The sequence below is a fragment of the Oncorhynchus keta genome, chromosome 19 (assembly GCF_023373465.1).
Source record: "Oncorhynchus keta strain PuntledgeMale-10-30-2019 chromosome 19, Oket_V2, whole genome shotgun sequence".
Classification (NCBI taxonomy): Eukaryota; Metazoa; Chordata; class Actinopteri; order Salmoniformes; family Salmonidae; genus Oncorhynchus; species Oncorhynchus keta.
This window is the reverse complement of record NC_068439.1, coordinates 58,060,557-58,085,011: the sequence shown is the minus strand read 5'-3', so window position 1 is coordinate 58,085,011 and position 24,455 is coordinate 58,060,557. Positions and strand designations below refer to the sequence as shown.

The following is a 24,455-nucleotide window of genomic DNA, read 5'->3' as shown; positions in this document are numbered from 1 at the left end:
TTGCTCATTCATGGTGGCCAACAGAGCACTGTTGTCCCTGGAGAATGAAGTGGGGTATTCTCCCTCGGTTTCTCCGCCCATAGTGTTAGAATGTTTGGACTGCAGCTTCTCTTCAGTTTTGCTGGATGACAGTACTGATCTTGTTTTGTTTTGCTTGTTGACTAAGCATATGATGAGATAGATCAATATACCCTCCAGTTGGATCGTTTTTTATGGATAAATGCATAAATTACCAATTTTAAACAATAAAAATGGGGCACTTTGGGGTAATGTATTTCAGTGATGTGCTCGCTAGTTATCCTTATATGGTGTAAATGACCGGAAAATACTGTTGCCATCAACCATGGTTGATTATCTCTTCTCTCCTCACCTCTGCCCTCATTTTCTCTCTTTTCCTCCCCCTTTCCTCTCCTTCCCCTCTCCTCTTCTCTCCTCTGCCCTCCTATCTTATTCTTTCATCCCCCTTCCTTCTCTCCCCCTCTACTCTCCTCTACTCCCCTCCAAGCAGGCCTGACCTCACCCTAAAGCTCGCCCAGATGAGAGAGCGATGGCAGCGGATTGTTAGTGTGGCACAGCAGCGAAGTAGCCTGGTGCAGGAACGGCTGGGCCAGTGGCGGTTCTACACCCGGGGTGTGAGGAGGCTAGGGGGGCTGCTGAGAGATGTGGAGACCTTACTTCCTTCTGCTGCTCAGGCCCTCTGCACTCTGCAGCAGCTACCATGTTCCCTGGAGGACTTGGGGGTGAGAACATCATTTAAATATAATTCAATAAATGATCTGTGATGAATGGTCATTCCATTTTAATGGAGACCGTGCTAATTCAGAGCTATCAGGGCAATATTTGCTGTTTCTAAACATGTATGTGATTTTGGAGTACCGCAGTGCACAACACATTTTAGGTGCTGTTTATTTTCATTCCACAACTTGATACACTAAAAGAGAGGTTTTTGATATATGCTGTTGAACATAGTGTTAAATCATTTTTAGATTTTTTTGTTGTTGTATTGAGTCACTATCAGTACAATCAATTACTGAACCATTTCACCTCCCACCCTTCCCGCCCCCCATCCCCAACAAACCTCTGGCGGCTCCAAATCATCCCCAAACTTGGTCTAAACACAATACTGGGATGAAGAACAACAACATACAAATCGAATAATATGAAACAATAAAATAAAAAGTAACACCTTCTACTAATAAATAGGCTAACAGATGCTAACCCATCATAGGTGAAACTATACAGTAACTCACCGCTTTGTCTCCCCTCTGTTAAATAGGCTAACAGATGCTAACCCATCATAGGTGAAACTATACAGTAACTCAGACCGCTTTGTCTCCCCTCTGTTAAATAGGCTAACAGATGCTAACCCATCATAGGTGAAACTATACAGTAACTCAGAACGCTTTGTCTCCCCTCTGTTAAATAGGCTAACAGATGCTAACCCATCATAGGTGAAACTATACAGTAACTCAGAACGCTTTGTCTCCCTCTGTTAAATAGGCTAACAGATGCTAACCCATCATAGGTGAAACTATACAGTAACTCAGACCGCTTTGTCTCCCCTCTGTTAAATAGGCTAACAGATGCTAACCCATCATAGGTGAAACTATACAGTAACTCAGACCGCTTTATCTCCCTCTGTTAAATAGGCTAACAGATGCTAACCCATCATAGGTGAAACTATACAGTAACTCAGAACGCTTTGTCTCCCCTCTGTTAAATAGGCTAACAGATGCTAACCCATCATAGGTGAAACTATACAGTAACTCAGAACGCTTTGTCTCCCTCTGTTAAATAGGCTAACAGATGCTAACCCATCATAGGTGAAACTATACAGTAACTCAGACCGCTTTATCTCCCTCTGTTAAATAGGCTAACAGATGCTAACCCATCATAGGTGAAACTATACAGTAACTCAGAACGCTTTGTCTCCCTCTGTTAAATAGGCTAACAGATGCTAACCCATCATAGGTGAAACTATACAGTAACTCAGAACGCTTTGTCTCCCCTCTGTTAAATAGGCTAACAGATGCTAACCCATCATAGGTGAAACTATACAGTAACTCAGACCGCTTTGTCTCCCCTCTGTTAAATAGGCTAACAGATGCTAACCCATCATAGGTGAAACTATACAGTAACTCAGAACGCTTTGTCTCCCCTCTGTTAAATAGGCTAACAGATGCTAACCCATCATAGGTGAAACTATACAGTAACTCAGACCGCTTTATCTCCCCTCTGTTAAATAGGCTAACAGATGCTAACCCATCATAGGTGAAACTATACAGTAACTCAGAACGCTTTGTCTCCCCTCTGTTAAATAGGCTAACAGATGCTAACCCATCATAGGTGAAACTATACAGTAACTCAGAACGCTTTGTCTCCCTCTGTTAAATAGGCTAACAGATGCTAACCCATCATAGGTGAAACTATACAGTAACTCAGACCGCTTTGTCTCCCTCTGTTAAATAGGCTAACAGATGCTAACCCATCATAGGTGAAACTATACAGTAACTCAGACCGCTTTGTCTCCCCTCTGTTAAATAGGCTAACAGATGCTAACCCATCATAGGTGAAACTATACAGTAACTCAGACCGCTTTATCTCCCCTCTGTTAAATAGGCTAACAGATGCTAACCCATCATAGGTGAAACTATACAGTAACTCAGAACGCTTTGTCTCCCCTCTGTTAAATAGGCTAACAGATGCTAACCCATCATAGGTGAAACTATACAGTAACTCAGACCGCTTTGTCTCCCCTCTTCAGCGTGCTGAAGAGACTCTCGCCCAACACAACGGCTTCTACAGACACACCCTAGAGACAGGCAGGCTGCTATCCTCCATGGCAGAGCTACAGACACAGGCCCAGCTACAGACAGAGTTACAGACCTTGCAGGAGTCCTGGGACCACGCCAGGGAGCTACTGGGAGAAAGGAGAATCCTGCTGGAAACTGTTGTTCAGGTATATCAGTCAATCTATTAACCAATCAATCTCTTGGAAGCACTTGAACGTGAGCGCTAATTTTACATTGTAGTCACTTTTTACTTTTTTGACATTTTGCAGTGCAATCAGTGCATTTTACGAAGCAAATGAGCTAAACAAATATCATCGTCATAAACTTCAAAATCAGTGCAAGAAGAAAATATAAAATAGACTGTTAAAGAGGATACACAGAACTTTTGCCTCTGAGCTTGCTATTGACCCAAAAGTGTTCCACTAACTGGACAGAAATATTGTTCAGAAATTATCCTTACTATTGGACAGAAAGGAGCACACCTCCCTACACATTAACATTTGGGTCGACCAATAATAGATTATTTTGAAACAAAAAGACAGAATGCAAAAAGAATGCAAAAAAGAGCAGACCTTTTTTTCTTTCACGATAGACAGGGATTCCAATTTATCTGATAGGGAAAATTATGATTAAGGCGGAGGATCTCTAAAATGATATGTAATTATGACACATCTCTTATTCTCTCTCTCACATCTCTCCTCTCCTCTCCTCTCTCTCTCTCTCTCTCTCTCTCTCTCTCTCTCTCTCTCTCTCTCTCTCTCTCTCTCTCTCTCTCTCTCTCTCTCTCTCTCTCTCTCTCTCTCTCTCTCTCTCTCTCTCTCTCTCTCTCTCTCTCTCTCTCTCTCTCTCTCTCTCTCTCTCTCTCTCTCTCTCTCTCTCTCTCTCTCTCTCTCTCTCTCTCTCTCTCTCTCCACCCGCTCTCTCTTTTTACCCCATGTTCTTTAGTACAAGCACCAAAACCCCCTTCTTTATGAGTCGGGCTGGGGGTTGGCTGTCTGTGTGTTTTGAATGTCTGATAGCTGCAGTTGACCCACATACCATGTACTGTATCTGTGCACTGCCCAGTGAAAGCCCCCTAACAGCCAAGGCCATCAAAGAGCAACCCTAATCTAAACATAATCCATGCAGGGGCCAGCTGCCAGCTACGGTTAAGGCCACACAGCGACGCAATAACACGGATGAAATTGTATATAATGCATTCACAATTGTCTGTGTATTTCCATCAAAACTCAACTTCAACTCAAATATTTTTCGGCAGCAAGTTGCCTACTTGAAAAAATGGTTTATGTCTGGCCATCTTCTCCGTTGTCCATCATCCATCATCCATCAACGGATAACTGAATCCTACTGGCACAATAGATCATTTTCGGACGCAAAATCTCTAACTGACTGCCACCTAACACTACCCACTACCACCATCATCAAATCAAAGTAAATTTTACAGTTGCCAGCTAACCCTAAGAAACACAGAATATTGGGCACGGTATGGTCCATCACTACTGCTACCACCATCTGGGTTGGCCTCAATTCCATCCATTTCAATTCAGTCATTTCAGGAAGTAAACTGACATTTCCAATTCTAATTTTACAAAACATTTGATAGAGAGAAAATTAGGGCTGATTTTCCAGACACAGATTAAGCCTAGTTCTGGACTAAGAAGAGGAGATTCTCATTGAAAGCACTTTTCAGTCCAGTTCTAGGCCTAACCTGTGTCTAGGAAACCAGCCCTTAAAGTTGTCACTATGGTTTAGGATGACATTTCCCCGTGTTGATTATGTAAAGTCAGTTTTGCAGTTTTCACTGTAAAGTCTGTTGCTAGGATTTGGGAGATGGCAAGCTGATCCTAGATTTGAACCTGAAGTCAATTTAGGAGCGGTTCCTTTACCTCTGTCTTAAAGGATGGATGAAACCACACCCCTCAGGCTGCTGAATCTGATTGGTTGTTGCTGTGACACAGAGGCAAGTTGTGAGCCTCGAAAGGTGCTAGCTTTGAGTTTTTGCTATCCGGACATGCTAGAAAGGGTACAAGTATCGCACCTCATAACCACAAACACGATTTCAACCACCATAAACACAAACTTTTACCCTAACCATAATCCCATCCCTTTGAAAACCCCATGCAAACCAAATTATACCCTTCTAAGTGGCCATCTAGTGACTACTCACACTTGTTGCTGTCTGTTGGAACCATTATGACCTCATCTGTGAGTGTTGTTTACGACCCCCTGGGGGGTCAGGTTAGTTGTGTGAACCCCTTCCATAGGATCTGCGTGAAAGCAGAAGCCACGGAGGCCAAGTTAAGTGTTGTGTCCAAAATGACATCCAATTCCCTATATAGTACACTACAATGCCTTCAGAAAGTATTCACACACCTAGACTTTTTTCCACATTAAATTGAGATGTTGTGTTACTGGCTTACAAACAATAGCCCATAATGTCAAAGTGGAATTATGTTTTTAGAAATATATATATGTTTTTAAATGAAAAGCTGAAATGCCTTCAGTCAATAAGTATTCAACCCCTTTGTTATTGCAAGCCTAACAACTTGCTTTACAAGTCACATAATAAGCTGCATGTACTCACTCTGTGTCCAATAATAAAGTTTTACAATGCCTTGCAAAGAAGGGCACCTTTATAGGGGATGGTTGTTTAGCAACAGAACCGACTCATGCGCAACTATGTAGCGACATGGTTGGCAACATGTAAGCCATATTTCGTCTCCAATGTTTATTGAAACATAAATATATTTGCACAATGAGCACTTCTCTCAAATACATCGTTACAGTTGTTGGATAGTTATCTAGGTAATTTTAGCCACATTAACATTGACATGAAATCAGTGAAAACACCTACAAACAAGACATGGTATCAAGAACAAGATTAAATAAGCTAAAACGAGCCACTTACAATCCCCTACATGTCAGTTTCCTGTCATTCTTGTTAGCAGTCTGACCATCCAGAATCACAACAACATGTTGACTTCTGCCCCATGGAAGCATGCACATCATTTTTGAGACGTTGTCAGCTAACCCATCTATTGAAGATGGTGAAGTTATGAATTACACTTTGGATTGGTTATCAATACACCCAATCACTACAAAGATACAGGGGTCCTTCCTAACCCCATTGCCAGAGAGGAAGGAACCCGCTCAGGGATTTCCCCATGAGGCCAATGGTGACTTTAAAGCAGTTCGAGTTTTGGCTGTGACAATGTTTTTGATCCAACTGAGGAGATTTTTTTTGTACTTTTACCCCTTTTTTTCTCACCAATATCATAATATCCAATTGGTAGTTACAGTCTTGTCTCATCGCTGCAACTCCCATACGGACTCTGGAGAGGCGAAGGTCGAGAGCCATGTGTCACCGAAAACACAACCCTGCCAAACCGCACTGCTTCTTGACACACTGCTTGATTAACCCGGAAGCCAGCCGCACCAATGTGTCGGAGGAAACACCGTACAACTGACGTTCCAAGTCAGCTTGCAGGTGTCCTGCCCGCCACAAGGGGTTGCTAGAGCGCGGTAGGACAAGGAAATCCCGGGCCGGCCAAACCATCCCCTAACCCGGACGAACCTGGGACAATTGTGCGCCGCCTCATGGGACTCCCGGTCACGGACTGCTGTGACATTTTCATTTTCCACAAATTAGCAAACATTTCTAAAAACATGTTTACACTTTGCATGTGTAATTGATTTCAGGCTGTAACACAACAAAATATGGAATAAGTCAAGGGGTATGAATACTTTTTGACGGCATTATACTTTTTACCAGAGCCCTATGGGTCCTGGTCAAAAGTAGTGCACTAAATAGGTATTCAGAAGGCCAAGTCAAAGAGTTTATTTCAGCCCCGGTGAATGGGAAATCCCCAAGCTATATAGGCAAATCCCAGATACAGACACAGGAGGCAGATTTAGGAGGCCAAGTCAAAGAGTTTATGTCAGCCCCGGTGAATGGGAAATCCCCAAGCTATCAAGGCGAGACCCAGATGCAGACACAGGAGGCAGATGGTTGGAGTCTTACAATGTTTATTAATCCAAAAAGGGGTAGGCAAGAGTGGCCGTGTACATGCAAAAGGTCAAAACCAGATCAGAGTCCAATAGGTACAGGGGTCAGAACCGAGAAGACTATAAAAATGAATAGAAAAGGAGTACAGGAAAAACACGCTGGTTGACTTGACTAAGCATACAAGATGAACTGACACAGAGAGACAGGAAACACAGGGATAAATACACTGGGGAAAATAAGCGACACCTGGAGGGGGGGAGACAATCACAGGAACAGGTGAAACCGACCAGGCCGTGACACGAGCACAATAGTGGAATCAGGCTAAGACAATGTCTGAAATAGAGATAGGTAATTGTCATTATAGAAAGAGAAATCTCCCACTCAAATGTGTGACTGAATATTTGATTAGAGTTGGGGTAACATTTGTGTCTTAGTGGTATATTCAGAAAATGCATTTGAAACTTTTGATTGTGGATGTGGAGAGGTGTGACCTGTCTATTTCTGGGAACCCTTTTTGCCCATAGAATAATATAATTTACCTAAGTCACGCTATTCAATTTGTTTTTTGCTGAACTGGACTGTACACTAATACTGTCAATGAGATTGTTGAATTTACCTTCTCTATATCTTGTAGAATTGGGGCCACTTTCAAGTCAGACTAGTCGACAGCGCACACAAACTGGACGAGCTCAGGGACAGGCTGAAGCAACCGCTGCCAGAGAGGCTGGAGGAGCTACAGGGTGAAGAGAAGCTCACAGAGGTGACTACCTTCTGGATCTGGATCTGGATCTGTGTGTGTGTGTGTGTGTGTGTGTGTGTGTGTGTGTGTGTGTGTGTGTGTGTGTGTGTGTGTGTGTGTGTGTGTGTGTGTGTGTGTGTGTGTGTGTGCCGTGTGTGCCGTGCGTGCGTGTTGCGTGGAGACACACATGCCAGTGAGCGTACATACGTGCAAGTGTGTGTCTGTGTGTGCTTACGTGCAACTGCGTGCGTGTGTGTGCATCCCACTTTGTGATATTGAGCTGTGTATATTAGTATCTCTCTGTGTGGGTGGATTTTAACCTCTCTGTGCTGTTAGCTTAGAAGGTAACACTTGAGGTAAGTCATTAGGTGAGTAACACTAGCTAGGTTTCCAACCAATTCGCGACCAATTTTTATGCAAATAATCTAAAATCAGCATAAAGAAAATATGCATATTTACCCACCAGAGGTGTGTTTACACCAAACGGACTTGGTGCGATCAGGGTGTGATGAGGTAGTGCACACAAACAAAATGTATTTTTCATGTAACTTTCATAGAGTGATAGTTTTGTCACCAAAACTGTTGCGTTAAATAGCAAATGTATGTGCCTACTTTGGTCATGACATGTGTGCTCTAGCCAACAACAGATACTGTGCGGGTAGGCTATACATGATGAGATTAGCCTATTATGTACAAGAGCGATAATATATTTATTTGTCATCGATCATCATTTTTCCATAATAAGACCCTCAATATTTATTTGAAAGGAGCATCAAGCTCATCACCTTGCGCTTTCACCACCCTGTGAAGTTCATCATAATTTATGTCATCTGTAGCCTAATAAACTGCATGGTTTCTAAGTTGTCGTGGTTGGACCACACACCATATCATCGGGTGACTCATAAAGGCGTTTCCACCGACATTTCTTGCATAATACATTTTATCGATACAAAAAGATCCCACTGATCGCAAATGATCTGTCGACATTCATAAAATTGTATTCTGTTTACATCACAGCTGTCATAATTTTTTTATACGGTATGACTTTACTCGTATAAAAACTGTGAATGGAAATGTGCTTACTGACATAGAAATTGCCAAGACATTGATAATGATCAAATCAAACATCTAGATATAATGTAATACTGTTTTATTTCAATTCTGCGGAATAGCAGCACCTCAGACCTGACATAAAAGGATAGTTCACTCAAAAATATATTTCATATTTTGCTCATTCGTCCACTGTTAATACAATCTACAAAAATGTGCATGTCTGCAGTCAAATTTTCAAGGTAGAGTACTTTCAGAACAGAGTTTTTCTCATCATATGAAACCTGCACAACGTTTTGGGATTATATTAACAGTGCACTAATGAATAAAACACTAAAATGTAGTTTTTGAGTGAACTAACCCGTCTCTTGCGACAAGCAATCCCGGATCCGGGATCGTAATCTTAGCCTCAAACGAATTAGCATAACGCAGCGGACATAAATACCCCTAGAAACTTTTCCTATTCATGAAAATCGCAAATGAAATGAAATAAATATATTCAAACATAAGCTTAGCCTTTTGTTAACAACACTGTCATCTCAGATTTTCAAAATATGCGTTACAGCCAACGCTAGACAAGCATTTGTGTAAGTTTATCATGGCATAATGCTATGCTAGGCTCTTACCAGCAGGCAACATTTTCACGAAAATAAGAAAAGCAACCAAATTAAATAATTTACCTTTGAAGAACTTCGGATGCTTTCACTCAGGAGACTCCCAGTTAGATAGCAAATGTTCATTTTTTTCAAAAAGTATTATTTTTGTAGGAGAAATAGCTCCCATTTGTTCATCATGCTTAGCTGAGAAATCGACCGGAAAATGCTACCTATACAACACCAAACTTTTTTAAAAATTAACTCTATCATATCGACAGAAACACGGCAAAAGTTGTTTTGGATCCATCCTCAAGGTGTTTTTAACATATATATTCGATAATATATCCGTCGAGGCAATTGGTTTCTCAGTATTTTATGCAAGATTTTCTGCGGGAGACACCATGTGACCACTTGCTATATATGGTCCCTTACGGCTATTCTTCAATGGAAATGCGTAAAAAGACGTCACAATGCTGTAGACACTGTAAGGCTCTCCAGAGGGTAGTGAGGTCTGCACAACACATCACCGGGAGCAAACTACCTGCCCTCCAGGACACCTACACCACCCGATGTCACAGGAAGGCCATAAAGATCATCAAGGACAACAACCACCCGAGCCACTGCCTGTTCACCCCGCTATCATCCAGAAGGCGAGGTCAGTACAGGTGCATCAAAGCTGGGACCGAGAGACTGAAAAACAGCTTCTATCTCAAGGCCATCCGACTGTTAAACAGCCACCACTAACATTGAGTGGCTGCTGCCAACACACTGACTCAACTCCAGCCACTTTAATAATGGGAATTGATGGGAAATTATGTCAAATATATCACTAGCCACTTTAAACAATGCTACCTAATATAATGTTTACATACCCTACATTATTCATCTCATATGTATATGTATATACTGTACTCTATATCATCTACTGCATCTTTATGTAATACATGTATCACTAGCCACTTTAACTATGCCACTGTTTACATACTCATCTCATATGTATATACTGCACTCAATACCATCTACTGTATCTTTCCTATGCCACTCTGTACCATCACTCACTCATATATCTTTATGTACATATTCTTATCCCCTTACACTTGTGTCTATAAGGTAGTAGTTTTGGAATTGTTAGCTAGATTACTTGTTGGTTATTACTGCATTGTCGGAACTAGAAGCACAAGCATTTCGCAACACTCGCATTAACATCTGCTAACCATATGTATGTGACAAATAAAATTTTATTTGATTTGACACCTTGGGGAATACGTGGAAAACATAAGCTCATTCGTAGCTCATTCACAGCCATATAAGGAGTCATTGGCATGAGGCGGTTTTAAAAAATGCGGCACTTCCTGGTTGGATTTTTATCTGGGTTTCGCCTGTAACATCAGTTCTGTGGCACTCACAGACAATATCTTTGCAGTTTTGGAAACGTCAGTGTTTTCTTTCCAAAGCTGTCAATTATATGCATAGTCAAGCATCTTTTCGTGACAAAATATCTTGTTTAAAACGGGAACGTTTTTCATCCAAAAAATGTAATAGCGCCCCCTAATGCATAATTGGTTTTAATCTCATTTTGTGGGCGGCTGTTAATCAAGGTCTCATTGGAGAGGTACTTCTATTGTGAAGAATGAGGATAACAGTGGCAAAGATAGTCAAATCAAGTGCAATCAGGTTTATTTAAAGTGCATTGTCCATGGGTCTCAACACACTTTACATAATAAGGCAAGGGAAAAAAAGAAAGAAAAAACGATGTAGGAAAAAAAGGGTAAATAAGTGTTTAGTCACATCCCAAATGGCACACTATACCCTATAATGTATTACTTTTGACCAGGGTCCATAAGGCTCTGGTCAAAAGTACTGCATTATATAAGGAGATGGGCCCCATTTGGGACACGCACTAAGATACGAGGAGAGACATGGTATTTTTTTCTTGTCTCTAATACACCTTCTTCGGCTTTCTTAGCACACACATTTGCTTGTTTGGGTTTGTAATTTCATCACTGCAGCTATGGAAAATCATTGCTGTGTTGGGTATCACTCTTGTCATGCCAGTAAAAGTTGTTTGAGTTTGAATTTGACTGGGGGGAAGTGAATTGATTGAGGGTTTTTTTTCCAGGCACTCACAGAGGGGCCAGAGTTACCAGGGTTTTGGGGGCTCCCATTATCCTGCCACCCACTGAGTCCCACTATTATGAGTTTCCTACACTCCTCCCTGTTTCCCCCTTTCCCCCCTCTCCCTTCCCCCCTTCACTTCCCTCTTCTCCCCTCCCAGTTATCCCCTTGCTCCCCTCCCCCCTTCCATAATCCTTGAGAGAAAGAGAGAGAGACACACATACAGAGACAGAGAGAGAGAAACACACACGTACCCGACTAGTATGCACTTAATACAGCACCGGGGTGCCTGACCGGTCAGTGGTGTGTGTGTTGTGTACGTGTGTGTGTTATGCAGGAGAACGAGGCCTCTCTGGAGTTGTGGGCTGGTGGAGTGAAGGAGTTGTCCACCATGAAGACGGATCTGTCCCAGTACATCTTGGCCGGGGATGCTACCCTACTACAAGGACAGGTGGAGCAGCTGCACTGCCAGTGGGAGGAACTCTGTCTAAAGGTGAGAGCGGCATGGATGGAGAGAGGGAGAGAGATGTAGGGAAAGAGAAGTAAGATGTCGGTCTGGAGTGTGTGTGTTAGAGAGAGAGGAAGACTGATTTTATTTGAGAGAGTGAAAGTGGATGAGAGGGAGGGAAGGTAGAGATATAAAATAGAGTAGTCACTAGCTATGTTCTGGCCACACAAAAGGCTCCTCCACTACTGGGGCTTTGACCGGTGAATGTGTGTCCAGCGAGTGGAGACACACACAAAACACACTCATTCATGGCAGTGCAACAAGAGAATAGGAGCAGCATGGAATGGAGGGAAAAACTGACAAGTGGCTGAATGGGATGCCACTACTGGCCAGCAAAAATACATTTGATACTTGCATTTCCCCAAAATATTATTTGAAAATGTAGTGTTTCTATTTCTGCTTAAGATTTAAGAGTTTGACATTAGATAGTGTTGAACATTTGACATTTCCAGTGTGCCTTTTAATATCTCCTCAATAGTTATTTGCACATACTGTGTTTCAGGGGTTGAGGTTCTGAATCCCTCTGTAAGAGACATTAGTATTTGTGCTCTCATGTGGTATAATATTTTACTAATGATGTACAGTACATCTTTGTCAGTGAGAGAAAGATTTACAGTTTTTTTGTGGGGGGGCAGGATTTAGTTTGATTGTTTTGAGACCTGATTGGGTCCTGATACAAGCACATGGGCGTTTTGAACGCTGTGGTCAAACGGTCATTCATAGTTCTGTTGGGGTTTGTAACTGAATTTGTCTATTACTGACTGTAAGACGAAATGATCGCAGCACGTGAGTGATTTGAATGCCTCTGTTGGAGTTTGTAACTGAATTTGTTACTGTTACTAACTAAGTTAAATTCCCATGCAGACTAGTTTTAATAATGGTGAATGGAGGTGTTTAGCTCTTTAGCTGAGCAGAGGTCAGTATTCCAAGCTACAGTTACATCTCCCTTTAAATTAAAAACAAACAGAGCAATTTTGTATAAATGCCTGTTAGTCATCAGAAAAAAAACTAACTTGTTGTTGCACGTTCGTCCTTGTTGTTGGAGCAACCTGTTAGGGAAATTGTTGAAACTGGTGCACTTGTGGGGACACAGAGCTGGCAGCAACCATTAGTTGTCCTTAAAAGATAGTGTTGCATTGCTATTATAAATAGGCTCAAGTGGTAATTCATTCATTTGACATATTTAGACATTTGTTTCCTTACCTTGAAAGCAGTCTATGGGCAAGGAGTGACTTCAATCCACACTTTGGTTTTGTTTTACAATCCACGACAGTAAGCATTTTGAGATCAATTTCCGTGTCTCCACTTTAGCATGTATTACATACATGCTTGTATGCTTCATAGAACCACAATGGAGCCCTTATATGACAGTGTCCCCACAACACATGGCTCCGTCCCCAGAAGGCTAACAGGTTGCAGGTGGAGCCAGTCACTGGAATGGCTGAGGGACAGATGGCCAGCCAGGGCTGTGGCCTGCCTGTGTTTCAGGAGACAGCCCCTGTCCCCTATTGTTGTGGTGGCAACGCAATTCCTCACAGGGTATGACAGGTCACAATAGAAATCGCTCCTAATGGAATATTAAGAATTTTAAGCCTCAATGGTAAGTTAAGTGAGAGAAAGAGCCACGCTTGTGAAAAACAAAACAATGAACAGACAATGAAATATTGGCAACCCAATGAACCAATATCTGCCAGTTAAGCTCTTTGACCTCAAACAATCAGCATCCCCTCCTTTGTGGAGTAATGGGAATATAATTATCACATTAAGCTCACATTAGGAAAATGGACCATATTAATTTTAGGTTTAAAAAAAGCTTGACTGTCTTGAGGCCTCACTCAATTTACTTGATTATGGGGAGTCCACCAGGGTTCTTGCATTTGCATTGCCTTATAGTGAACTGGTACACACAACGGTTGGGATCAATTCCATTTCAACTCAGTCAATTCACAAAGTACACTGAAATTCATTTTCCTTGTTGCTTTTCAATGTACAATGAAATGTGTCAGAGGTCCACACTTCTGGAACAAGCCAACTTTATATAACTGGGTCAAACTTGCATTCGGCTGCTTTAATGGGAATAAGACTATGTACTGTAGGATATTTATACCATGCCTTTCCACTTGTGATATCTTCTGGTAGAACTAGATTATTCACGGAATGGAATAGACAGCAGGGAGGTTTTATCACAAGTACTTTTGGGCCTGTACAATTTTGCATTAGTAGCCAAAAGCACTCTTGAAGTAGCCCCCTTACTGATAGGCATCGATAGCATGGGAGCTGGAGAATACAACTGAAAACCTTGCTCGCATAGTGATACAAAACCAATCCAGTTGGATTGGCATTTTCAAAGTCCTTTGGCACGTCAGGGTATTATTTATGGGCTACTTTCAACAAACCTGCATTGTATGCTGTTATCTTTTCAATTTAGACTCAACCTCACTCACAGTTTAACGGAGATGCAGGTATTCAGCTTAATAATAATGAACATGGAGTGATACAAAACAAGAGAAGCACCTGGACATGAAAACATAACCAATACTGCCTGATGAGTGAGGGTACAGAGTGCTAAATAAAGGGGAAGTAATCAAGGTGGTGAAAAAGGCTCTGCGTTCATGATGATGGGGTGCAGGTGTCCGTAATGATGGGTTGCTAGGACCGGTGGTTAGAAAACCGGGGGCGTCACGCACCAGAGTGGGAGTAGGTGTGACAGTACCCCCTGACACACTTCTCCAGCCGCTGGACGTCGCCGGGCCAGGAGGGTGGCTCCGAGGGCTCTGAGTGGGCCAGTCCGGATGGAGAAGGTGGAAATCTCGATGATGTTGGGATCTAGAATGTCGTCCACCGGGACCCAACACCGCTCCTCTGGACCGTACCCCTCCCAGTCCACCAAGTACTGGAGCTGACCCCCACAACGTTGGGAGTCAGGAGGGGTGTCGTGGGGGGTGGCATCCACCAAGGGACCAGAAATCACCGGCCTGAGGGAAACATGAAAAGAGGGTGAGATCCGGTAGTTAGGGGAGCTGTAATCTATATGTCACCTCGTTAATCCTCCAGAGGACCTTGAATGGCCCCACAAACCGGGGGCTCAGACTTCTTACAGGGCAGGCAGAGTGAGAGGTTCCTGGTGGAGAGCCAGATGGAACACAGGACCCTAACTGTGGTGGCGATCCACATGCTCCTTCTGACCGTGCGCTGGAGCCTCACGAGGGCATCATTCCAAAACTTTTCTGCGTGCCTGAACCACTCATCCACTGCAGGAGCTTCGGTCTGGCTCGGGGTCCATGGCGCCAGGGCTGGCTGATATCCCAGAACACACTGTAAGGGAGTCAGCCCAATGGAGGAGTGATGCAATGGAGGAATTCTCAAACCTGTTAGACTGAGGCCAGTACCCGGAAGTGAGGCTTACTTTGACCCCCAGCTTCTCCAAAAAGGCTTTCCATACCCATGACGTGAATTGGGGGCCACAGTCGGAGACGATGTCCTCAGGAAGGCCATCGTGCCCTGAAGACCTGCTGGAATAGTGCCTCAGCGGGGTATGAAGACCAGAGGGATAAAAATGGCAGGATTTAGAGAATCTGTCCACAACAACCGTAATAGTGGTGAAACCATTAGACAGAGGGAGATCAGTAACAAAATCTATGGATAGATGGGACCAAGGCCGCTGAGGAATGGGAAGGGGAAGGAGTTTCCCTGCTGGAGTGTGCCGGGAGATTGTAGGGGCACATATGGAGCATGAATTGACCTAACGGTTGACGTCCTGTGCTGACGTAGGTCACCAGTACTTTGCGAAGATGGATGAAATAGTGTGGGTAATACCTTCATGTCCAGCGGCGAAGGATGTGTATTCCCAGGTCAAGAACTGACCCCACACCTCCGTGAGGACGTAGATGCACTCAGGAGGGCAGGTAGCAGGCGCGGGTTCCCACTCCAGAGCATGGCGGCTGTCTACATTTACATCACAAAACACGGGGCCAATGACATGGGAGGATGGAATGGTGGCGTGGAGGGCATTCACAGGACTCTCACCCGACGTGGAACCACAAGGTATGGGTAAGCAGGTCTTCTGATATCCGGGTGCCCATGCAGTGATTTTAATCCTCGACCAGGAGATGGTGGGGTAATACTGTTGGAGCCACGGGAGGCTGAGGATGATTTTGTGTACAGGAGCTGTGGTGATGAGGAAGGGAAGGCTTTCCCGGTGCAAGGGTCCCACAGTGAGGGCGAGTGGTGCTGTGATGTGTGTGATAGTGCTGGATCCCAATGGTAGTTTATCCAAGGCTTGGACTGGAAAAGGAGAGGAGAGCAGATACAAGGTAATGTTCAGGGAGGAGACAAGGGCCTGGTCAATAAATTTCCTTGAGGCACCGGTGTTCACTAGAGCCGTAGGGACAGCCCACCCGTGAAATGGAAACCAGGAAGTGCTTGGCGGAAAATGCTGAAGAAATACTCACACCTACCCCGGGAGACAAATTATCACCGGGCCGGCCCTCTGCCCCAGTGGACTTTGGGTTGGGACGCCCCGGACACTCCAGGAGCTGGTGCCCGAAGAAGGTTGTACAGGCTGATGGCCATTGATGTGTGCGTCCAAGGAAAGGTTATCATCCCGGCATGCCAACTCCGTCTGGACCTCCTTGCGCAGTCCTCTTTGGAATAGGGTGCCACAGTCCGGAAGATGAGTGTGTACTCCGCAGCGGTCTGGGCACCAACCCCCGGGCAGCAGGGAAATTACCGTGGCAACCTTGGACCTCTCGTTGGGCGAAATAGAGGGAGAACTGTAGGAAGTCACAGCATTTGGATGGAGTCCAGTCATATTTGTCCGGGAGGAACAGTTGGACATCGCTGACCAGGGTGGACAGCTGTGTAGGATGGGGGACTGGCTCGCTGGGACGATTCTTGGTAGAAGGCCCTTCGCTAGTTGGAGGTGAACCCTCTCGGGTGGTGTCGAGGCAGTGGAGGACGCGGAGGACCTCGTCTATAGCCGCACCCAGTTGCGCCAGCTGATTGTGGAGTTGGAGTAGATGTCCCTGTTCGTCGATCATCTGGTAGATGTCTTCCTCTTCTGTTGCTTCTATATTTTGAAGCAGTATTCTGTAACAGAGATGCAGGGAGTCAGGAAGCAGGTGCAGTTGTTGAGTTTAATAATAACGAACATGGAGCATTACTCCCGTGTAGGATGAAATAAAGGGGAAGTATCAAAGTGGTGATGAAGTCCAGGTGTGCATGATGATGGGGTGCAGGTGTGCATAATGATGGTTTCCAAGACCGGTTGTTAGTAAACCGACGACATGAGTAGCAGGAGCAGGAGTAGTTAGTTGACAGTGCCTGTTTTTGTGTTAAATGTGGCCAACTTCTCAGGTTTTTCTGTTATGGCCTGGGTGTTGAAGGAACTTGACAAAATATAGCATTTTGGACCTGAGATCTGTTTTTTGTTGATCAGAATAACATTACTGAGGGTATTATTTAACTTAACTTTCAGTTAATGCTGTTAAAGTGGCTAAAATGATTCATTAAAATTGAGGTGGCCATATAGTTCCAGACTGGAGGGGCTAGCTTGAGTGTCAGTCTGTTTGTGCTATCATGTCAACTCCCTCAATGTCATGCCATGTTTGCAAATGATTAGGCGAAAGCACAAACAGATCTGGGACCAGGCTAGGAAAGACCCCCATCACAATGTTTTTTTCCGTATCTGATTGTCAATCCCTTCCCCTGTTAGTCTATCAAGCAAAATCCAGTCCTCGAGGATCGCACTTAACATAGGTTTCTGTTGCTCCCTTGAACTCAATTGCAAAGTGCAGAATCCAGCAGGCACTGGGAATTGAGTTTGACACCCTGTCAAGAAACCTAATACATGAATGCATGGTACATTCCAGTGTTTCACATGGGGCAACATATACTCACCCTCCCCCTCCTCTTCTCAGGTATCCCTACGCAGGCAGGAGATCGCCGACCGGCTCAGTGCCTGGACCATCTTCAACGACAAGAACAAGGAGCTGTGCGACTGGCTGACCCAGATGGAGAACAAGGTGTCGCACAGCGGAGACCTCAGCCTCGAGGAGATGGTGGAGAAACTGAAGAAGGTAGGAGGAAACTGGGGTATGGTGCACATTTTTGGAAACAACCTCAGGTGTGGTGAAACTGAATGAGGTAAGAGGTAACTGGGGTACAGTGCACATTTTAGGACATATCCTCCGATGTAAACCGCATATAAAATTGTCACTTACAATTGGCGACAGTGGCAAACATTTTTGGGACAACGTAAAAAACAAATGCCAACATTGCCAATTTAGTTTTGTGTAATTGCTTTTGACAATGTAAAAAGGCACATAGAGGGTGTTTTTGCTCCACTACAATCCTGGTCACAACCCATTCTTTCAAGAAAAAAATAACTGTCTTCTCAAACTGAAACAAAGCATGTTTGGAATGGATACACAGTTTACCTTACCTTGCAGACCATGCTGGGTCCATAGAATTATACACAGATGTAGGATCTTAATTCGATGACCCTGTTGCTGAAGAACTTTCCTGTAATGCAGGAAATGTAAAACTTGTAGTGCATTTGAGGTCTAAAAAGTCTTCTGAAGTTCGTAATTTCCACTTTGAAATTTCAGACTTGATTTTCCCTTCTGAAAAATGTATCAACCTCTACAAAATGTTAAATTAAAGGACCATTCCGCCAATTTATAAACAGTTATCATGCTTAGTATATATGTACTATTGTAAGATTTGATACACATTTTGATGTTTTATCATTTTTGTTAGTCATACTGCACGATTCATTGTTTTTGTCATTTTGAAGCTTCTGTATTGCGCTCGTCTACAGCATACTACAATTCCCAGGGTGCATTTAATCTCCCATGATGCAATTCTAAGCATGCAGTTACTGTAGCTTAGCCAGCTGGCTATATCATGCCCAGACGAAGCTTAGTCTAAATATGTAGAGAGGTTGATAGCTAAGCCCAAAACCGAGGCATGCTCAAATATGTGGTAAAACAGATAGGGTTGGCTTAGATTGTTGATAACATGTTAACTACAGTATATTTCATTCCCAATGTATATTGAAAACATAAAGTTGCACAATGATCACTTGTATCTCAAATACGTCATTAACGTTGTTGATTAGCTAACAAATTTTAGACATGTTATCATAGACATCAGTCAAAACACCTCAAAACAAGACACGTTAAGAACAAGATCAAACAAGTTGAAACGAGCCACTTACGATTTACCATGTGGCAGTTTCTTGTCATTGTTGCTATCTGGCCATCCAGAACAAAAACAACACACAGCCATCTGCCCCTTTTGAAGCGTGCACATCATTTTCGTGACGTTGTCAGCTAACCCTTTTATTGCTTATGGCACAGGTTATGAGTGCATTTCATATTCATTTTGGGTTGGAAATATATTTTAATGCTTGCATGAATGTCATGCGAGTAAAATGCATGTTGGATGTTGGATAAAACATTTTTATGACGGGCCTGATGTAAACAGAAAATTGATGGACTCTTCTCCCACTCTGTCACGGATGCCATGGTTGCCCTTAGTTTGAAGATGTAATCCAGAGACCGGTGTTTATACAACAGCCTTCTGTGTGTTATCTTGCCGACTCCCTCTGCATATTTGCAATAAAACAGCAGAATTTTCTCCATCTCCTTAGCCATCGTACTCTAATTCCACTGAGCATTCCACTGATTTCTAAAACTTGGTAGTACAGAAAGAGCAACACTTTTGTAGTTCCACTACGTGATATCTTTTTTTAAAGTCTCGTTAGAGAAGACTACCTACACATACTGACCAGCTCATGTTATAGACAGAAGCGTGCTACAGTACATGGCAGACCAATCCATTATCTCCTGGCTTTTTCCGTGGCTAAACAAACTATGTTCATAATTTAACAAGTTTATTCATATTTACAGATGGCATACACGTTTGTTATTAAGACACATGAAAGTTCACATTTTCCAGAATGCATTTCTGACCAAAATGTTTACTTTCAATTGCCTCTCCTGTGAAGTAGTGACGCGACACAAGCCTAGTTTCCTGAAATGAGTCACATATAGCAGGGAGTTTCAATATAATCGTAAAACTACAGACGGGTTATATAGATTGCTGAAAATGACTATCCAACATTTATTGTATTAGTCATCTCAGTGAACATATTTGAAAACATGACAGAGGTGCAATTTCTTGTTTTGCTCATCAATAGACAGTCAACAGACATGAAATCATAAAATTACTCTAAAACTGTGTAGGACATCACTAAATACTTCATAATAACAACTCAAATGTTAAGTGGGGGAGTTGTCCTTTTATTATAATCCACATTAACAGTTGCTATTGCTGCAGGATTATTTTCCCACTGTAGCAAATGGGCTCAAATTAAGATCCTACATCTGTCTGGCTGTGTCTTTAGTGGCTATTGATCTGAATAGTCTTGATTGGTATGGTAAGCAGTGCAGTGAAAATCTCTGTAGATTCAGACCCAATTCTGGTTAGATAGATTAACCTTTTAATCCCTGGTGGTTGCATAACCACTAGAGCCCCAGCTCACACACACAGTGTAGCCCAGACGATAGAGGTAATGTGGGTGTTCATCTGAGGGAGTCTGCCAGGTGTCCTCAGGCCAGTTGACTGGACTGGGGAAATTAGTCCCTGTGGACCTCCCTCATCTTGGTACAATCCACTCCTCTTATGAGAATCACACCCAGTCACTCTCCCACTTTTTTTAACCTGTATTTTGCATTTTTGTGATATTATATATCACATGCTTGGTTCCATAATTAGAGCGGTAATCCTACAAAGTGTACCATTTCTGACAGAAACGTGAACAGACAAAGTAAACAGGTTTACATACCATATTTTACTGTATGTAAGGCAGAATGGGTACATGAGGATTTGGCCAACCCCTTTCGTCCTGTACAGTAAAACAATGTCCCTTTCTATTGAATTTAGCCTAGATAACGCCTCATTTTCTTTCTCATCGACGGTAGTCATTTAGTACACAGGGTGTGTTCATGTTTTTGATGTGGTGTGAGAAAAAAAAAATCAATTCTACGCTTGAAATAGAAAGTGATCTTTGTTTAGCAGCCCTTTCTCTTGTGGGCACCCCTTGATCAAAGCTTAAAGCAGAAGTTCATGATTTTAGAACTTGATGTTAGCCAAATAAAATTCTAATAATAATAATTTATTAGGATCTCAATGGTTAGCCACTATAAACTACAGCTAATTTTAGCCACCTCTAGCTAACAATCAATGGAAGCGATAGGGGCAGTCTTTTTTTTATGGCCTAATCACCTTTAAGTAACATCACACATATGGAGTTGATTTCAGCTGATTTAAGTTTGGCCATCACATTAAAAAAACTTGCACTATGGCCACAATTGTTTGAAAGCCCCCCAAAAATGATTTGGAGATACCTGAGTGAGTGGGTAGCCGAAAGAGCGGGGGGTGGGCTGTGAGAAGAAGTTGTTAGCTAGGTCATTGACCCCCCATTCTATCTGTTGTAAATACATATTTGAAATGCACTTGATGTAGCTGAAAGTACATGATTTGAAATATATAGTTGACCCAGGTTTGGTAGTCTGCTCCCTCTCCTTGAAAGCAAAAGACAGATGTCGGTGATCTGAAAAGAAAAGTATTTTTCTTCAACTTCTTCTTCTTCATAGGACTGTATGGAGGAGATCAACCTGTTCAGTGAGAACAAAAGCCACCTCAAGAAGCTGGGGGAGCAGCTGATGCTTGCCAGCGACCAGGCCAAGCAGGCCCAGCTCCACGGCACCCTGAAGGACGCCAGGGACCGTTGGCAGCACCTCTTCCACCACATAGAGGCCAGGTGAGGCTAGCATATTTAAAAACTGGGCTCACTTTTTTAAAAATGTATTTCTAATGACAGAGACCATATGAAATGAAGGGGAGACAGAGGGAAGAGCCGGGATTCATACCCACACAGGCTACTGCTACTAGCAGCAGATAACCTAAGCGGTTAGAGTGTTGGTCCCGGAATGGAAAGGTCTCTAGTTTGAATAACTCACTAACTCAAAAAAGTTATGGAACACTGTAAAGTCCATGGAGAATAAGAACACCTCCTCCCAGCTGCCCACTGCACTGAAGATAGGAAACACTGTCACCACTGATAAATCCACCATAATTGAGAATTTCAATAAGCATTTTTCTACGGCTGGCCATGCTTTCCACCTGGCTACTCCTACCCCGGTCAACAGCACTGCACCCCCAACAGCAACTCGCCCAAGCCTTCCCCATTTCTCCTTCTCCCAAATCCATTCAGCTGATGTTCTGAAAGAGCTGAAAAAATCTGGACCCCTACAAATCAGCCGGGCTAGACAATCTGGACCCTTTCTTTCTAAAATTATCTGCCGAAATTGTTGCCACCCCTATTACTAGCCTGTTCAACCTCTCTTTCGTGTCATCTGAGATTCCCAAAGATTGTAAAGCAGCTGCGGTCATCCCCCTCTTCAAAAGGGGGGGACACTCTTGACCCAAACTGCTACAGACCTATATCTATCCTACCATGCCTTTCTAAGGTCTTCGAAAGCCAAGTCAACAAACAGATTACCGACCATTTCGAATCTCACCATACCTTCTCTGCTATGCAATCTGGTTTCAGAGCTGGTCATGGGTGAAACCTCAGCCACGCTCAAGGTCCTAAACGACATCTTAACCGCCATCGATAAGAAACATTACTGTGCAGCCGTATTCATTGATCTGGCCAAGGCTTTCGACACTGTCAATCACCACATCCTCATCGGCAGACTCGACAGCCTTGGTTTCTCAAATGATTGCCTCGCCTGGTTCACCAACTACTTCTCTGATAGAGTTCAGTGTGTCAAATCGGAGGGCCTGCTGTCCGGACCACTGGCAGTCTCTATGGGGGTGCCACAGGGTTCAATTCTTGGACCGACTCTCTTCTCTGTATACATCAATGAGGTCCCTCTTGCTGCTGGTGAGTCTCTGATCCACCTCTACGCAGACGACACCATTCTGTATACTTCCGGCCCTTCTTTGGACACTGTGTTAACAACCCTCCAGGCAAGCTTCAATGCCGTACAACTCTCCTTCTGTGGCCTCCAATTGCTCTTAAATACAAGTAAAACTAAATGCATTGCTCTTCAACCGATCGCTACCTGCACCTACCCGCCTGTCCAACATCACTACTCTGGACGGCTCTGACTTAGAATATGTGGACAACTACAAATACTTAGGTGTCTGGTTAGACTGTAAACTGTCCTTCCAGACCCATATCAAACATCTCCAATCCAAAGTTAAATCTAGAATTGGCTTCCTATTTCGCAACAAAGCATCCTTCACTCATGCTGCCAAACATACCCTTGTAAAACTGACCATCCTACCAATCCTCGACTTTGGAGATGTCATTTACAAAATAGCCTCCAATACCCTACTCAACAAATTGGATGCAGTCTATCACAGTGCAATCCGTTTTGTCCCCAAAGCCCCATATACTACCCACCATTGCGACCTGTACGGTCTCGTTGGCTGGCCCTCGCTTCATACTCGTCGCCAAACCCACTGGCTCCATGCTCCTGCTAGGTAAAGTCCCCCCTTATCTCAGCTCGCTGGTCACCATAGCATCTCCCACCTGTAGCACACGCTCCAGCAGGTATATCTCTCTAGTCACCCCCAAAACCAATTCTTTCTTTGGCCGCCTCTCCTTCCAGTTCTCTGCTGCCAATGACTGGAACGAACTACAAAAATCTCTGAAACTGGAAACACTTATCTCCCTCACTAGCTTTAAGCACCAACTGTCAGAGCATCTTACAGATTACTGCACCTGTACATAGCCCACCTATAATTTAGCCCAAACAACTACCTCTTTCCCAACTGTATTTAATTAATTTATTTACTTTGCTCCTTTGCACCCCATTATTTTTATTTCTACTTTGCACATTCTTCCATTGCAAAACTACCATTCCAGTGTTTTACTTGCTATATTGTATTTACTTTGCCACCATGGCCTTTTTTGCCTTTACCTCCCTTCTCACCTCATTTGCTCACATTGTATATAGACTTGTTTATACTGTATTATTGACTGTATATTGACTGTGTAACTCTGTGTCGTTGTATCTGTCGAACTGCTTTGCTTTATCTTGGCCAGGTCGCAATTGTAAATGAGAACTTGTTCTCAACTTGCCTACCTGGTTAAATAAAGGTGAAATAAATAAATCAAAAATCCCCTAGCCAACAAGGTGAAAGATCTGTCTATGTGCCCTTGAGCAACGATCCAGGTTTGCCGTTGATAATGACTCACCCTGGCTGTGATCCCACTCTCAGGGAGAGTTGGTATATGCAAGAAACATATTTAGGACAAATGTAAGCACCCACCAAATGATTGCTTCTATAACTAGGCCTACTACTACTGCTTCTACTACAATACTACCACTACTAGCACTACTACTACTTCTACGACTACCACAATCGTAAGGGTTACAGAAGCTGCAACAAGACAACAAGCGACTTCATATCCTTCCTTGTCTCAGTTTGGTGGCTGAACCTTTCTTTTATTCAATCTCCCGTCTGTCTGCCAGGTCAGGTGCCACCGTGGCCAAATGTTGACAGTTGCTTTGTGCTCTTCAGGAGACCAATTTCTTTTAAACAAAATTGTATTTGTCACGTACAC

At 43.3% G+C, this 24,455-nt stretch overlaps 1 protein-coding gene across 8 annotated transcripts in view; it reads left to right on the top strand.

The window, feature by feature from the left end:
- Positions 1–24,455, top strand: part of LOC118398547 (nesprin-2) — a 184,486-nt gene that overhangs the window by 132,099 nt on the left and 27,932 nt on the right. For 7 of the 8 annotated variants that reach the window (XM_052470857.1, XM_052470860.1, XM_052470856.1 and 4 more), the window contains 6 exons: positions 506–740; positions 2,765–2,959; positions 7,433–7,558; positions 11,636–11,791; positions 17,725–17,883; positions 21,469–21,635. In XM_052470857.1, coding sequence (XP_052326817.1) covers positions 506–740; positions 2,765–2,959; positions 7,433–7,558; positions 11,636–11,791; positions 17,725–17,883; positions 21,469–21,635 — 1,038 coding nt within the window. The remainder of the gene's footprint in view (positions 1–505; positions 741–2,764; positions 2,960–7,432; positions 7,559–11,635; positions 11,792–17,724; positions 17,884–21,468; positions 21,636–24,455) is intronic. The other variant, XM_052470854.1, reaches the window with a different exon arrangement.